At 36.5% G+C, this 18,057-nt stretch overlaps 3 protein-coding genes across 4 annotated transcripts; 1 reads left to right on the top strand and 2 right to left on the bottom strand.

Annotated features, from left to right (window-relative positions):
* Nucleotides 1-567: 567 nt before the first annotated feature.
* On the bottom strand, nucleotides 568-3,890 carry u2af1 (U2 small nuclear RNA auxiliary factor 1). The gene is made up of 8 exons (XM_043229625.1): nucleotides 3,751-3,890; nucleotides 3,125-3,212; nucleotides 2,982-3,045; nucleotides 2,845-2,894; nucleotides 2,095-2,193; nucleotides 1,737-1,870; nucleotides 1,495-1,587; nucleotides 568-856 (listed from the first exon to the last, which is right to left on the bottom strand). The coding sequence occupies exons 1-8, from the start codon at nucleotides 3,792-3,794 to the stop codon at nucleotides 736-738; spliced, it is 693 nt and encodes a 230-aa protein (XP_043085560.1). The 5' UTR covers nucleotides 3,795-3,890; the 3' UTR covers nucleotides 568-735.
* Nucleotides 3,891-6,882: 2,992 nt separating this feature from the next.
* si:ch211-214p13.3 (nectin-3-like protein) lies at nucleotides 6,883-15,338 on the bottom strand. Of its 2 annotated transcripts, none has more exons than XM_043229630.1 (5): nucleotides 15,243-15,338; nucleotides 9,940-10,251; nucleotides 7,588-7,696; nucleotides 7,136-7,284; nucleotides 6,883-7,040 (listed from the first exon to the last, which is right to left on the bottom strand). In XM_043229630.1, the coding sequence occupies exons 2-5, from the start codon at nucleotides 10,247-10,249 to the stop codon at nucleotides 7,018-7,020; spliced, it is 591 nt and encodes a 196-aa protein (XP_043085565.1). In that variant the 5' UTR covers nucleotides 10,250-10,251; nucleotides 15,243-15,338; the 3' UTR covers nucleotides 6,883-7,017. The 2 variants fall into 2 exon arrangements, with proteins under 2 accessions (XP_043085565.1, XP_043085563.1); XM_043229628.1 differs by lacking the exon at nucleotides 15,243-15,338 and adding an exon at nucleotides 11,884-12,033.
* si:ch211-214p13.8 lies at nucleotides 12,836-16,818 on the top strand. Its single transcript, XM_043229627.1, has 6 exons — nucleotides 12,836-12,925; nucleotides 14,172-14,288; nucleotides 14,777-15,112; nucleotides 15,334-15,468; nucleotides 15,553-15,590; nucleotides 16,031-16,818. The coding sequence occupies exons 2-6, from the start codon at nucleotides 14,204-14,206 to the stop codon at nucleotides 16,121-16,123; spliced, it is 687 nt and encodes a 228-aa protein (XP_043085562.1). The 5' UTR covers nucleotides 12,836-12,925; nucleotides 14,172-14,203; the 3' UTR covers nucleotides 16,124-16,818.
* Nucleotides 16,819-18,057: the final 1,239 nt, after the last annotated feature.

Genomic DNA, 18,057 nt, shown 5'->3' on the forward strand with positions numbered 1-18,057 from the left:
TAACCATGTTAGAAAGTTTGGTTGTGTAAATTATAAAGAGCTGATGGTTGAAAGGAAACCTTAAAATATAGTTTAGTGTCATGATTTAAATGTGTGTTCAATTTCGTGACTGGCTAATCAGAAACAAGCATTTCACAGTGCTTTGTAATGCAACGGATATTTAACGCCTGAGAAAGATAACATTGAAATAGCTTAGCGTGTCATAAATAGTCCTTAAATCAGCTTAAAACATTTAACTGTTACCAAACAAGTTTACCAAATCTGTTATAAACAGTACTAAATTAACCAGGCGATTCGTGGTGTGACCCGATATTTGTAAAGTGGATATTGCACTTCCTTGCCCAAAAAAATAGCTTTAGCAAAGTGCATTAATCACCTGGGGATTACAGCGGGTTTGAGAACAGTATGATCATTTCAGCAAAAAGAAATGCATTGAATCACTAGGTCAAAAATCCAGAAACTTTATTACTAAACACCGTTTCATTTTTAAGGTAGTAAAAAAAAAATAATAAAAAAAAAAAAGCATACAATAGGACATGAGAATAATGTAACTACTGAAAGACAGTAAACTGATTAAGGTAACTTTATTGAAAAGCAAAGGAATCTCGCATAAAAAGGTCAGAGGACAAAGAAGTCAGGGAGGAAATAAATTCAACATTTATCACATTTCATCAGGAAAGACTAGGGCAGGAGGACTCGGGGATTGAATGTTGGTTTCAAGAAAGAAGGACATTTTTAAAAGCGTCCGGAGCGTTCTCTATCTCTTGACCTCCGTCTCTCTCGTTCTCTTCCACCTCCTCTATTGCGTTCTCTAGAGCGAGAGCGGCGTTCACGGGAACGGGAGCGAGAGCGATGCCTGTGAGGAGAGAACACACATTTACCAACCAGTACAGGAAAAAGACTGTATACAATAAACTGATCAAAAATGACATTTGTTTAAAAAGCAGTTCATTTGCACTTTCCATTCATAGAGAAAAAACTGTTTTTACAAAATATTAAGAGATGAGAAAGGCTTCTTGAGCATTTTAGACTGATTTCTAGAAGGATCACGTGACTGGGATAATGAATGAAAGCTCAGCTTCACCGCATAAATTGCATTTAAAAGGTAAAATAGAAAACAAATTTTGCATTTCACAATATTTGATTCTTTTTATACACAAATTCAGAACTGGTAAGCATAAAAGATTTCATTATAAAAACATTAAAAAAAAAAAAATAAAATCTTAACACCAAACTTTTGAATGGTAGTATATATATATATATATATATATATATATATATATATATATATATATATATATATATATATATATATATATATATATATATATATATATATATATATAAAGTTGCCGTCACTTGTGCAAGGTTAACCACTGGCACACATTTAGTTTGTTATAATAAATCTCTTATCTTAACAGAATAATGAAGCGAGAGCTTATAGACCAGCGCTCTGTAACGCTCTTTATCATCGAGGTATAAAATCAGACAGACCTCTTCCTCCTGCGTCCATACAGTTCTCTTCGGAGTTCTCGTGAGATCGGCTTCAGGTGCATGAAGTTGCAGAAGCCTCCTCGAGTGCACTCTCTGCAGGAACACACAAGTACTGCAATCAGTCTAAGGAAACACCTTCACCTGAGGCACCGCTGGAAACGTGAACATTCGTCTCATTAAAGCCCACAGCGTTCCTGTAGGAGTGAAGGCGTGCGGCACTCCCTGATCATTCAGTCTCTTACCCCATTTCATACTGTCGACAACAGGCCTCTCTGAAATCAGTGACAGGCGAGAGCTCAGCATGGATGGGCTGGCCGTTAAACCAGCGGTTATTCAAGTTAATCACTGCTTTCTCTGCATCCTCTTCACGCCGGAACTACACACACAGAAAAACACACACACATTACTACTACTGCTCATCATCATCAGTCTGGGTATCTTCTTGGTGATACTAGGTGTAAGCTAAGAGCACTTAAAATCAGTAAAAATGTAGAGATGTATTTAACTGTTGAATTCAGAGCTTGAAATTCTAACAACAAATCAACTTTAAGCAGTGAATAAAAAATAGAATTAACGTGAAAGCGCTGCTAATTCGGTCACCTTCACGTAGACGTTTCCCACCAGGTGATCTCCTAGATTATCACACACATTCATCTCCTCAACCTCTCCATATTTCTCTTCCATTTCAGTGAAGACCTCCTGTAAAGAAAGAATTTAAAGTGATATTAGAGCACAACATCAGCTACTTGGTTTTTTTTTAAGCCTAAACGTAACTAATTATTTCAATAAATATTGTCAAGTGTCACAATTTCAAACTACATTTCTACTCGAACACATTTTCTTGGGATCAAAGCTGAATTTTAAGCCTCATTACTTCAGTCTTTAGTGCCATGACCCTTCAGAACTCTTCTGATATCAACATTGTTGAAAATAGTAAGCACTTCATATCTTTGAAGAAACCACGGTAGATATTCACAGGAATTAGGGGAAAAAAAAGTTAAACAATTAATTTGAAACAGAAATCTTTACATGCTTTTTTAAAAAAATCTTTTGTTAAAAAATGCAAATAAATCAGATGCATTCACCAGATTTAAAAAATCCGCAAAATTCTTACAAATATCTAGCCTGTGAAATAATGTAGAACAGAGACCTAGATTGAATATCCATAACAAAAAAAGTCTATGGCTTTGGACTGAATTTTGAACTAAAGCTTGGAAGAGACTACTTAATACTGCCATCGTTCGCCTGATTGTGGGAGCTCTGTAATGGCTGGAATCATAATTATATTGATGTTATTTTAGGCATGACCCATCATCCTCACCATACATAGTTCAAAGAGAGTCCACCTACCTCAAAGAACTCATCATAGTGTTCCTGCATCTCCACATCACTGACAGCATCTGACAAAAGAGAGAAGACCCGTGAAGCAACTCCCGCATGCTCTTCGTTTCTGTTAATGTTAGGCTGCTCACATGAAGGAGACTTACTTATGCCATCCGCAGACTGGGCTGTGTTTTGTGGGTTCCGGTAAATGTTCAACAGAGCAATGGTCTGAAACAAACAATGCCTATTACGATACACATCTAACAGAAATATGAAGCAGAGGTACAGTAGAGGGTCACCGGTGTACCTGGCTGAAAGTAGGCTTGTTATGGAGTCTAGAGCATCGGTCTCCATGGCGACACGCTCCAATTTTAAAGTAGAAAGAACAGTTGACCCTAGTGAAAACAAGAGAGAGAGAGAGAGAGAGAGAGAAAGAGAGAGGTTCAAAATACAAACACTTCTCACACACGCTGGTTTGTTTGGATTTCACTTCACACGACCATTTCTTTTCACGGCATTAAAACGATAAAGCAAACGTATATTATTAAAGCTACACCTGAAACATAAAGACTTTTTGTAGTAAGCCTTGTATCGTAACGTTAAATCCGGTCGATCAACGAGCAACACAATGAATGAAAAGCTAGCCGAAGCTGAGGCCAACGATACGAAATTAAAATAAGCGTTAAATACGACGCTTGTTCGGTATATGCTAGCTTTGCGGCGTTGTGCAGATATTTAGAGTCATCATTATTGTTTTACTAGACGCGGGGTTGGCAAACAGGTCAGTGATGACCACGCGAGGCGTGAGATACAAAATACTATCATCAAATCCTACCCATTATTATCACTTGTAAAATTGTGAAAAAATATTGCATACGATCGCTGAAAATAAGCAAACGCACGCGATATTTCGAGGATATTTCTATTACTTACTTGTCTTTTTCTGTGCCGAAAATCGACGCCAAGTATTCGGCCATTTTGAAAAAAGAAAGACGATGGGCGGTTTTTCTTCTCTTGGAGAATCAAGAGCTGAGAAGCCCGCGGAGGGAGCGAGTGGCGCCGCCTAGTGCGGGGATGCGCGACCTGCAGGGCAAAGAGTTAGCTTCCGCTACAGAAGAAATGTGCAACATCGTACAAATCATTAATGTCTAATATTTTGTGAGCGTAGAATACAGCCAAACAGCTCGTGTGTCTTTAACAGTCAAACCAACATTTAAAAGACACCCTCAGCATTCCTCACATTAACACAGGTTATTCGCTAAAGGTTTTAGAAAATTTTAATAAAAAATATGACAAGAAGACAGTTAAACTGATTTTGCTGAGATATATGAGCTTCCCAGTCGGCCTTAGAGGGGCCTTGTACGACCGATTTAATAACTTTGTATTTATAGCATGTGAATGCAGCACAGGCTTAAATGTAAACTTCGTAAAACTATAAAGTGGTTCTTCAAATCTGATAATAACGATGTTGTACCAGGGTCAGCAAAGTGTCGAACTCAGCAAAATCAGGTTCTGCACATTAATACCTCAAAAGCAGACGAGAAACCCCCAAAACACACAGTGAAGATCGTGGTTTTCTAACAACTGTCTCCACTAAAAATGAGAAGAGACTGCAACAGCTTTACTAAGTGTGCACCACATTCAGAGGTCTCAAAATGAACACAAACACCTAATACCACCATTCAATAGTAGTAATTAAGTTGTCCTCAGTGTGAATAGCTTTGGGTCATGCTTGAAATGAGTTTCCTTTCCTGGAGGAAGTGTCTAGGGAGAGGGAAGTCTTGGCGTTTTATATATATATATATATATATATATATATATATATATATATATATATATATATATATATATATATATATATATATATATATATAGTATGTATGTGTGGGGAGATATATTCAGATTCAGCCAAACAAGCGATCAAGGTTGATAACAGAAGTGGTTTTTCAGGTTCTGTTTGCCGGTCAGAACAGACATATGACCCAGTATTGGCCTACCATTTAAAAAACACTTTAACTGTGCTCTTCGCTCATTATCTTGTAGTACACCAGAGCCAGAGAAGGCATCTTTTTCAGTCATAAATAGCAGCCCTGGATCCTCACTTTTCACAAACCTGCTGTATTTATTGCAACTGGTGTATTCATTTACAATAAACTGTTATCTTGCTGTGCTGCATGGGATTGCTCCAATAACTCGCAGAATGAATATATGATTTTTATTCCGTTCACGTTTAGTTGTATAGAACTTTTTATTATACACATTGTTTCAAAGCAGCTTTACATTAAATCTGTGCTACGCTACAAATAAGAGAACTTTGAACTTCATGATGAGGTTGTTATTAACTGTCTCATCGAAAGAGCTCTTCTCATAACCCCTGATACTGAACAAACTGCTTATGATTAAGTTTTTATTCTGTATTTTTCTTTTTAATTAAGCCCACTGGCAGCTATTGTTGCCACAGGTTATAGTGGTCAATTTCCTTTTGTAAGTATTTTTCTATATGTTATCCATGCTTTATATCTCAATGACAGCAAAGAAGCAAATAAAGGATTTCAAGAGGGAAAAAAGGGCATGGCGAAGGCAACTTCTATGTTACTAATAAATATTTTTTCTTGACATATATATATATATATATATATATATATATATATATATATATATATATATATATATATATATATATATATATATATATATAAACAAAGGTCTATAGAATCACCCACACAAAACAAAATCTAGAGTTTTTTGTATACTTAGTCTAAAGTCCAAGTGCCAACCATAGTTTCTGGTGGGGAAATGTTGCTAACATCATGGTACTCATGTTACTATCCTGTTAAAAACATGTTAGCATCATGCTAGCAACATGCTAGCTTTATGCTAACAGCATGTTAGCATGTTGCTAGCGTCGTGCTAATCGCATAACAGCTTGCTTCAAACATGTCAATATCGTGCTAGCGCCATGCTAATTTTGTTTTACCATTTTACTTTTGTTAACATGTTGTAAGCATATAATGCCTGCACAATTAACATGTTGATCGCTTGAGAAAAACTGAACTCCAACTCTCCGTATGTATGTACGTACCGTACGTGTGGTAGAATTGACAATAAAGCAGACTTGACTTGATATTTTTCTTCAGAAAATGTATCTATCTATTTATTTGTATTTATTTTCCTTTAACTTCATGGCTGAACTTTGTTCTGCACTACTGTATGTTCCACCACTTTAAGACAAATGTATTTGCTGTTTGTTGATAAGATAGATGCAACATGGGGTTTGCATGAAATGTTCTTTGACTTTTATACATGTTATATTTGTATTTGAATAAAGGTCTTTTAAAAGCAGTTATTTTTGAGTTAGATTTCAAATGTTCTCCTCCTATTTCCATTGACATTGAGGGGTGCGTACGACATACTTGCAGCAATAGTTGTCGCACATTAATAATATGATTTTCACAAAAAATAAATAAATAAATGCAGAACATGTTCACATAGGACACTATTAACACAACCATTCAGAAAAAATTGCCAGTGCCATCGATTAATACCGTAAATATAACTAAAGAAATGACAATGTTATCATATAATTCAGTAAATCTTGTTTTAACCTTTTTATAGTTTTTCCTTTACATCAATAATCTATTAAACAGTGGCATATGCAAATATCAAATGTAAATAAAAATGTCTGTATGTCTGTTTAACTACTGTTAAAAAAAGCAAGCTTTAACTTCAGACAAACAATGAGAAAGAGAGGATGAAGTTTAGAACATATTGAATATTTTCTACTTCACATATTGTGTTCTCAGGGTTTTCACAAATTCAAAAAAAAATAAAAAATGTTACGGAGAAAAACGACTATATGAAAACTTTGCCTTATGTTTTTATGCATTTTGAGCACAAAAAGAACACTATTGAAATGGGACTTAAATATGCCACTGACAGATATATAAAAGATTATAAAACAGAGATTTACAGATGACAGTGGGAGAAGCCTCAGGTTATGGTTAATTATTATAATATTATTATAATACTGAATTCTGTCTAGAAACAACATCAAAAGCGCAAATGCAGATTTTAGTTTTATTTTATTTTAAGAGGCATGAAATCGTTGCCCCCCTTTTTTTTCATTTGTCGCCAATTTTTTTGGTGCCAGTCAGACTTTGATGACACAGAAAATAGGCAATTCCATCAGGCATACATTTCTCAGAGCTCTGAAGGGTTTTCTCCTAGAAAACAGATAAGACATGATAAACACTGCAGTCTAAACAAACTGTATCATCCATCATCAAAACATGTACAAAACAAAACAAAAACCTTTCACCTTTTTTCCAGTAGAGTGAGCCGGTTCCTGTACCGTACTCGTTTGAAGCCTCACATGTATACAGGCCATCGAGGTCAGAGGTCAGTTTCAATAAGTAGAGCTTATTTCCTTCTGTTTTAACAGCACCATTAGGGATATTCTGGTGCGCGCTGCTCCACAAACAAGAAGAATACAAGATCAGACCGGGAAAAAGCCAGTAAATTTGAAAACAAAACCCAGTATTTATGTACAAGTTGCTACGTACATGAATGTTAATGTTAAAAAAAAACTGATTTACATAATGCAAATATTCTGTTTGGGAAGAACGCATCTGCAAATCAAATAATTGCAAATGAGCCCCAATGTATGCCTAGATAACAGATGTGCTGCTTTCCAATGAGTCTAGTTATGATCAAGTTGCATTTCTTTTTTTTTTGGTCTTTTATTGACTGATTGCTTGTTAGATGTGGTACCTGTGCCATCTGTAGTGTGTAGCTGCGGGATTGGCATCTGCCTCACACTGATACACCTCAGCATTACAGTCAGTCTTCAAGGGCGTCACAAAGACCAGCTGAGGTGGATCTTTAAAACATCAAATTACAGACATACGAATGCGAAGGTGTCACTTATATGACTGTGACAGTCCGTTTAAACAATTTGGTTAGCTTACCAAAAGTGACATTTGGCTGTAATCAATTCAGTTAATAATCAGTTATTAAATCCAATATATGTCAGCGTGTCTAAAAACGAATAAATGAAGACTTGGAATAGTAATAATAATAATAGATGATTGAATACTTAAGAAAGAAATAAGTGTGCTAGCTTGTATTTGATGTGCATTTTTAATGTAAAAAACCTGTACCTGCTTTAAAGAAGCACACTTACTGGGATAGTTCACACAAAAATGAAAATTATACAGTGATACATAAAAAGCTTTATAACTGCAATGAGCATGAAATTTTGAAGGCCAAAAACTCCATGCATTCATCATAAAAAGTGCATCACATAGCGTTTGGGGGGTTAATAAAGGCCTCCTGAAGCAATGCTTTTGATGGATGACTTAGCACAAATTTTGTTAAAAACATGAGATTCTTGCAAGAGGAAATTGATTTTAAACCCTATCATTTAACAATTACATCCCTACTGACAACTATTTGAGTCAGTGTTATACAGAAGGGGAAGATCTGTAAATGTTTACAATGAATGAGGTGAAATTTCCGGTGACCCCGAGTGAATCCCCTGTGGCAAAAAAGAAAAACAAGTCTGTAGAGACTGCTTCTGATCCTGACTTCAGTATGTCCCCTGAGCTAATAGCATTGAGAAATTGGTGAGTTAATTAATGAGTTGAGCAAGATGATTAGCATTCCTTTTGACATGATCAAAGAGTTAAATAGAAACACTTTATAGCACACATGCTATAAAGTAATTGTTTTATCATGAATATTGTAACTATAACAAAATGGACTGTATTAGGTGATTAGGTGTATTGTAATTCCTCTTGCACATGGTGTAATTAGCAACGTGATGCACACAACACAACGGTACATGGGCATTACATGTATGTGGTCTACAAAGAAAACAATAAGAGGTAGATTAAGTTACATATTATACACAAATATCATTCCACAGACTTTTACGTGAAATACTTAAGGTTATATATCACCATAGAATCAACGATATACACAGCGATAAACCTAACAAACTTAACATCTAGTGGTTAGAAGTGGCAGCCGCCTCCATGTGGAAAATAGGATATATGACATTAGTTTCCATTATTTGCCATAAAGTGCGTGAAAACCCGAGTCATTGTGTTCATGGCAGCAAGGCATATCCAAATGTGCTTGACAGTGGCATACGCCATTAACAAGGATAAATGCTTAACTCGCCTAATAACATGTAAACATAATCAAGACATCTGTAATGAACAGTTAAGTTGGGGATTATTACTAACTTAAAGATAATGTGGCGGGAGGAGCCAACGACAGTGGGTGTGGTGTCAGGCCTCGGAGAGGCTTTTTATTAACAACAATATATACAAAATAAAGTGTCCAGGGGAAAAGTGTCCAAATAAACGGGGGAACTGGTGTCCTCGTTGTGCTGCAGGGGAGGTGCAGGTTGGGTAGTGTTCCAGAGGGGAAGGGTGCACCAGCGGACACCAGCGTGCATGCACGGGGGAAGAGACCGGTCTCTCGAGGAGAGGCGAGCTCGGTATTTAACGGCGGCGGTGACGAGGCTCCATACACTTCACGTGTGTCTCGTCACACGCCGCCAGACCAATACCACGCCGCTCCTCTCAGACACGCCCACTCCCGTCGGGAGCCTGGTGAAGGGCGGCGAATAAAGGACGGGGTGATGATGACACTCAAGGGGCAGCCGACTCGTCACAATAACTATTTCAATGAGAATACCCGGCTATGTCTGTCTATAGTATTACATATTACACAACATTATTATATTATTTTTCAATACAATTTTTAATTACTGTCCCTGAATCAGCCAGAAACTGTAATAAGGTAGCGTTGGCTGGGACAATAATAAAGCATTAATTCTGCTTATAAAGCCGCAAACTAATCCTGTGAAATGCACCTGCATCCAAGCAGGTTCAAGCTAACGGACCTATTGCTATGACAGCAAGTCCAGGATGAGCTTCGAAGAACCAAACAAGATCAGTTGAAATCGTCAACAAGTTAGACATACGACATACGCGACATATGCGACATACGAAGAACAGACCCTAGGTCTACCCACACCGTTTAAAAAGAAACGCACACAACAATAAAAGTGTGAAATGTTTGGGTGTTCTTATAAAGGCTCACGCCACTTACAGTGCACAATGATCTTATGATCAACTTCCAGTGCCTCTTTCATGGCGGCGTGTCTGATTACACATTGGACAAGTTGTTGGTTCATCTGTACAGTTGGGGTGGCAATCAGACTGCTTGTGACCGTGAAGGTCCCGTCTAGATGTTTCACAGTGTCGGATGACACCTTCACAGAATCAGATAAAGCAGCCAAATTCCATGACACCTCGGCAGCAGGCTTCGTTCTAGAAGTTACGCAGGTCACCAAGATAACCTCAGGGCGTCCGGCGACCGGGACGGCATCCACCATCACGTTCACATTCACAGGGCTCATGGCTGGTGAACATAAATCATCACGTCGTTTAGAGCATTTAAGTGAAAAAAGATTCAAACATTATAGTTTGAAAAAATAGTTATGGGGTTATTGCATGCATTCGAACCAATCAGACACACACAATTTTTATTGTGACACACACTCAGACACGCACAAATAGATTAAGTAACGAGCACAGACCATACAAAAAGTATGCAAATATGTCTGTGGATGAACCCAGGTCCCCAGTTATCATGGTCACCTCTGCCAGATCAGATAAACTTTACGACCTAAAGGTATGTAAGGAGAATCTCCCTTCCCCTTAATTCTCTCTAAAACAGACACATACTGCAATAGGAAATTACTCCTTTCATTAAGTCAATATGTGTTATTAAATATAATACATATCCCCAGGTCATTGTGTATGTTGTTACTGTTCGTGTATATTGTCTATTGTGTTGTATGCTGTTTTATGCATGTTTATGATAGACTAGTTAATATCACCTCAATTGAAACATGCCTGGTATCAATGGACTTGAGAGTGTATATTATATGTTGATACCTGCAAACATATTAGTGTTCTAAAACTCTTTACTGATTTGTATAACAACCTCCAATCCAGTGCAAATGCAAATTATTATCCTTAGAGACAAGAGTCATAAGCTTCCCCGCCAAAGTCACTATTTTCTCTCTGACCCTCAAAAGGTGTGACCTCCACGCTTCAAAAGGCCTCATGTCAGTGACCCGTCTGGAGGTTTTTATCCGGACACTGGGCTCTCATAACCCTCTCGTCTCATGGTGACCAAGTCCCAGAGCTGGTGTGTGGTTCTTTGAGACACTGAAAAGATGAGCCTGTGAGCCCTACTACAACCCTGACGCAGCGTTGACTTCTTTCAACCAAAGATCATTAGATCTCAGCAGATCTCTCTTAGCTCTTTTTACCTTCTATTCTCAATCATCACAAATCATCTTTGGAATTCATCACTCTTCAAACCGGAAGAACGTAAATGCAAGTCCAAACCCTTGGAATAAAGCCATTGCACTTTCTCCATATATGAGTGTATTTATGCTTGTGAGTTAGCGTTTAGTTACTAAACAGTTATTACAGGCAGCCGATATAAAGAATTGTAATTTATTATTGTAAGTATTTATATACATTTCCCTTTGAGCTGATTTGCTGAGATGACATCTCATCTTGGGGATATTTATTTTGAGCTCGGCACACGTTATAAATACATTCACTGTAACCGAGTAAAGAAACTCCCCATAAAAGTCAATCAGTCAACGCAAGAATAAACTAAACCGATATTCCCTTCACGGCAAAGCAGGTATTAGATATTCTGAGAAAGCCTATTGATAAATATATTGTGAACCCCATCTACACAATAACAGCTGAGCAGTGATTAGTTTTAAATTCCTTAAGACGTTTTCTGCAAAATTTGAGAATCAAAATAATGTATTTGTCTGCCATTTTACTGTTTTGTGTTGAATATATTGAGAACGCAGCAGCCTGTGTTTGCTTAAATCCTATATAAAACTGTTCCGTCATCAGATTTTTACTGTTATCTTATGATAAACGTTACCGCATTCGGTGTTTAACCACAATGGCACATTAAGACATTATTAAACATGTGGTAAAGACGTGAAGCGCATACCTTCCGTCCCGCTGCTGAAGATAAAATAAAACGTAATGAAATTACGAAAAAACATTTCTATGACAGGCTATTCATCCGCTGTCGGTGAAGAAACCACTCCAGTAAGTGCTCTGAGGTTATTAATAATGTCTGCTTTCTCAATCATTGGAATGGTGTTAGTCACCACCCTACAACATGTACAACATCTCGAGGGGACTTTCACTTTCACTTGGATTCTAGTAAATTACCATTTCTAAAGCTTTCGTAGCCGTCTAGATACGTGTGATCTTGAAAACTTCAGAAATAATCTGATTATACTGGTGTCTAAGGTTGATGTCTAAGGCTAATCCTAAAGTGTATTTTAGGATTAGCATTCACACTTGACTTAGGACACCTACCAGATGTTCAAGAACTACACATTCAGCCTATACTGTTATATTGGAATCTGTGTTTACCTTTATAAATGTGTAATACAACACCATACATACAGAATGGAGAAAAAAAAGACTCTCCTCTGGCAGGACAACCCAGAGCTTAACCTCCAGTTCAATGTTTAAATGCAGCTGGGGACATGACAGGGTATTTATGACTAGCACATGATTCTATAGATAATGTGATATGCAGAACCAAAGCTTCAAATGAGTTATACTTAAAGCCTGCCCTCTGAGAAGTACTAAGAGTATTATTCTTTTGGTATAAGAATATTGGTCTTTTGTCTATGGACAAAAATGAGTGTGATTTGCTCTTGAGAAAAGCAAGACCCTAATGGCACAATAGTTCTTTACGAAACAGTGCTCAATAGTTAAAATATAAAGAATGAAGACTTGAGCACACCGATCTGAATGCAGAGACATGAACAGACATGAGCCTTTGTGCCACTCCTGGAATCTGTTCTGTTTCTAATCTGACGGTCACAAACAGCCTAGTCCTGTTTTCCCCCCGTGTTTGATTCTTCCACGTTCAGATCTCTGTCTGGTATCTGGATTTTTGCTCCGTTTAGTTTGTCATGGATTGACCCTGGCTTGATTTCTCAGACTGCTCTCTGCTTTCCTCCTAAATACCGGTTTGCCATTGTTTTTAAATATCTCTCATCTTGTCTGCTCCGTTACAATAAGTAGCATAGGTGTATTTTGTAACAATAGCCAGCAATTGTAAAGGAATAGCAATGCAATGCATGGGTCAAAATGATAGATTTTTCCTTTACGCCAAAAATCATTTAAGATCATGTTCTGTTAAGCTATTTGGAAACTTCATACAGTAAATGTATCGATATATACTTAATTTTTTGGCCAGTAATATGCATTAATAAGAACTTCATTTTGACAAATTTAAAAGCGTTTTCTTATTATTATTATTATTATTATTATTATTATTATTATTATTATTATTTGCACCCTCAGATTGTAGATTTGAGTCTTCTTATTATTGATATTAATAATTAAATATTGTCCTTTCCCAACAAACCATTAAGGGAACACTTATTCAGCTTTTAGATTATATATAAATCTCACTTTGTCACCTTTGGCATATTTTCAACATGGCTTGTTCTGATAGTATCTACAGGTTTTTACAAGAAACTCTTTTGTAATTGTGGTAGAACTTGTCATAAATTGTTACAGTATTTCAAACAAACTTGAGAATGACTGTTTTGAGCTACTGAAAAATGTTTGTCTTTTTTCTGTATGGCTTTGAAAAGGGTACCACACTCAACACACTGTCTAAAGGATGATGGTAATGAAAACACACATTTTTAATGAATTAGTGAATAAATACTTGTGCGCTCACTGTACAGATAACCAAAGAAGCTGGAACCCTGAAATGTAGTAACGGAAAGTAATTATATTACCAGATATTTAGGGAATTTTTAACAAAAATGTTTTACTCAGAATAGCATGCGTAAGTGTTAAGTTTCACAACTGGGACGGTAACGTAAAATGAAAAAAAAATCCCAAAGCACAGCTCTAAATGACAATTTATGCTATTACTTTGACTTAATGTGGGTGTGTGAGATTTGTTCCTGCACTGAATTAACAACAAAGAATATTTGTGCTCCAGAAACTGCATAAGAATGCAGAAAAACAAAACCACAGAACAAAACTCTCCTGTCCAAAAAACACGTGAAGCTCAATATATGTGCAAAAGCACACAGAGCAGGATGAGTGCATGCTGCGTAGGTAAAGGAAATGGAAACCACAAGTATAAAAATGAACATGATTGAAGAGCACAAAGACAGACTGACAAAAATGAGTGTTCAGTCAAACGATTCGGATGGTGACTGTAAGGATTAGGCTGAAATTATTTATATTTAGAGACCATCTGGGCACACCTGGTTGTATTCAAGATGGATTCAGCAAACCAAAGAAAGACGTCTTTGATCCATTACATGCTGATAGTTTTCTTCCTGAATGTGAGCACGGATGCACTAGGTGAGTACATAGCACGAAAGATGTCCGAGACAAAATCAGCTACTGATGCCTTGATTTTCACAGACTAGGTTTGGTGTAATGAATATTCTAGAAAATTTAGTTTGAGTAGCACTTCACCAGGTTTTAACAAGTTGCAAGTGTACATTTGAATTCAGTAATTCAGATGTATTTTACAGGATCAAAGGGCATTTTAGGTGACATTTCACATCACTGCAAAAAGAAAAAAAATATATATACAATTATTATTATTGTAATAATAATTTGTACCTTTTACTGCAATGTAAAAAAAAAAAGAAAAGGAAATTCTTTACAGTTGGACTTTTAAACCTTTGCACCTTGTGATATTTCAACCTCTGCATGCAGAAAAAAGAAAAAGCGAAAAACCATTTGCATCCCTACTAGAAAGAAAAGACCAGTTCTGTTTATTTTAATCATGTTCTAGCTGTTTATCATTGTTCATACATTCGCTGCAATGTTTTGTATTTCAGGTCATGCCGTCAAATGTCCTCTCTTGAAAGTTCAGAGAGGGACGGTTTATAAAGTGTTCATAAACAAGACTTTCAAGATCTCCTGTGAGCTGATGTTTTGTGAACACCAGAAAGTCAATGTGACGTGGACTAAAGTAATCTTAAACAGCTGGACTCCGGTGTCTGAATCAGATCAGATCTCTACATCACAGATCTACTCATCATCTCACACAAATACGTTGACTTCATATTTAACTTTCACGAATATATCAAAGCATCACGAAGGCTCTTACAGATGTGAACTAAACCTACCACACATCTCCATGTACAGCCATCAAATAAACGTTTCTGTCTCAGGTAAAGACTGATGTCTTTTTTATGTTAACAATGAGATACTGATAACCTAATCGTATTCATACTTTAAAGTGATTTCAGACCTTTTTTTGAACATTTACAGAAACATCCTGGAATATAATCAAACACTGACCTGCGTTTTCTTCTTACAGATTTCTTGAGATTCAGTTATGGTTGTTGTTCCAGCTCCTTTTATCAAATGACTCTATTTTGTCTTTTCTTAGAGACGACAGAAAGAGAAAACACTGACCTCAGCTCAGGTTCGTATCCGTGGTGGCTGCCGTATCTCTTCATCTGTTCGGGGGCACTGATCCTGCTCCTTCTAGTAATGTCCATCCTGTGGATCAGTGCATGTAAAAGTAAGCCGCTGTGTCAGTTTACATTATTTTGACGTTTACGTTTTGGCATGACCCTGAATTTATTTCTTTATTGATCATTGTCAGGTTCAAAGAGAAAAAACACACAGAGAACACAGGTCCAGGTATGTTTTCATAAACAACTGATCATACGTACAATTTTACATGAACTTTTATACATTTATCAACTTTTATACTTAAAAATACACGTCTTTTAAATTATAACTCAGTTTTTGAACTTTCGATTTTTCGAATGTGGCATTAAAATTAAAAGTTCAAGTTTCAAACAAACAAAGAAAATCATGTCGGTATTTCCCATTATGCTCTAACTTACCCTAAAAGAAGGCAAGAGCATTTTGGGAACCTTAAACAAATCATTGAAATATTCTGTAATATTTTGATGTTAGAATGTTTCATTTCTTTAAATTGAGGAACACTTTGCCTCTCATTCCAATTAAAATTTTGATTTGAAAATTTTTTACAAATTTAGTAAAATCTTAAATTCTGGAAATTGCGTATTCAAACGCACAGTGCTATATGAATGATAATCATGTAATGTTTGCAGTACACAGCAACGTCTGTCCAGTCGCCACCGAGCCCCAGTGTTCAGAAACGGGACGAAGAAACACAGAAGCGCTCAATCACAGCAACACATTAACATCACACCCCGGACAGTCTCCATCACACGTGTCAGACTCCAGCGATGATCTTTTGCATAACAGGAGAGAAAGCAGATCGAGTCAGGTTGTGTACGCGTCTCTGCATCACCTCGCACCCCCGCCCTCATCATATACCACATCTTGTCAGACACAGGAGGAGGTTTCGGAGTATGCATCTATCAGGTTCCGGGTCTCCTGATTTTCTGTCTGCATTAACAGTGAAACCACGTTTTTAAGGGTCCAAAATTAAAGAGTGAGGTGGTTTTGTGCGACCTTGCGGTACAGTTGATCTACTCCGTCTGACAGGAAGCAGGAGATGTGTGCGTGTTTTCACACGGCACAGTACAAATCATCACATGGTTAACTCATTACATCACGGAAAATCATTGCTGTTCAGTTCAGTGTGGTTTTTATCAAGTCAAGCTCGCACCACTAATCACGTGCGTCTGATGCAACAGGTCTGAGTGTAAAGCCGTAAAACTTAAATGAATGATAGAATTACTAATTTGAAGCACAAGGATATGCGTGCAGATATTGATGTTTTGAGCCTTAAACGCATGAGGAATGGTGTATTGCTTATGCCTGGGTTTGTAAATGTGTTTGTTGTAATGTTGTATATTATACGTCAGGGTTTTTTTGAAGGGACAACAAAAAGAGTACTAATAAAATGGCAAAAGTTAAAATAATAACAGCAGCTATTGACTTTGTTGTGTTTTTTGGTGATTTACAGTCTTTTTGAGCCGTGCACAAATATTTTAGAGCATATTTTAAAACACCCAGTGCAACTTGGGAAAGAAATCAATATAATAAGCTGTAAGCTATAATGTTGTTCCCTTGAGGAAATGTTACTGACTTACATGTGTGCTTTTTAAGATGTTTTAAGGCTCATAAATTGGATAATAATATAGGTTTATGCCTATAGTTTGTTTATGTTTACGAATTTAAAAACCTCAAGGTATCCTGGTAGCCTTCAGTAAAATTAAGTGTCTAAAATTATTAAACATGAATATTATGTTTTTATATTTTTAATCGATTCTGACAGAAATTCATATTTTCCAATAAGTTTAAACAGATTTTTACATTTTATGTTTATTTTTACTCTTATAAAGCCATTTTTTTACTAAAAGCGTCCAATATCTTTTTAGTCGAATACTTACATTTAATCTGTGAATCAGAATAATAAGACATTCGGGCTGATAGCAAGCAAATGTAAATGATGAAATCAACACAAAGCTGCATCTGAAGTGGCATTAGGATGCATTTTCATGCAGTTTAATGCAACGCATGAATGAATATAACTGCAACTGCAAATACACGAAAAACGCTTTGATTTATTAAACAATTATTAAACAATTTAGTGAGTCGTCAGCGACTGATTCGTTAGTAAAGGTATTCCTCAGAGCGTAACAGTGCTGTGTTTGGAAAGATTTTTGTTGGAGAAATAGAACCAAACAGGAAATATGGTGTCTAAAATGTACGTTTCTTGAACCTTTTTTGGTTTATTTGAACTAATCTTTACTTTTTAATGTCGGTTATGTAAAAATATAATTGCGCTTAATTTCCACTAATTGGCTAACTGTTGGTCAGGCAGTGTTAAAATGCAGCTGGATCCAGGAGATGGAGCTATTGCTTTAAACATTGCTTCAGTCTTCTAAGAGTAACTTTTGACGTCCTTTGCAACATATTGCTATGATACTGAGGGTTTACTGAACACTCTCACTGTTTAACAAAACTTTGTTCATACTATAGCTATATGACTGAAATGGTTACAGAGGTTGACTGTATTCTTAAAAATGACTTAAAATCATTCGTACATTCAGGGCCTGACATTAACTTTTTGGCTCACCAGTCACTGTGGCTAGTGGGTTTACAAATTGTGCATTTTCACTGGCCACAAGTGTCCTGTTCAAAATGTACATTTTATATGACTCAA

The sequence above is a fragment of the Puntigrus tetrazona genome, unplaced genomic scaffold (assembly GCF_018831695.1).
Source record: "Puntigrus tetrazona isolate hp1 unplaced genomic scaffold, ASM1883169v1 S000000008, whole genome shotgun sequence".
In the NCBI taxonomy this organism is placed as follows: Eukaryota; Metazoa; Chordata; class Actinopteri; order Cypriniformes; family Cyprinidae; genus Puntigrus; species Puntigrus tetrazona.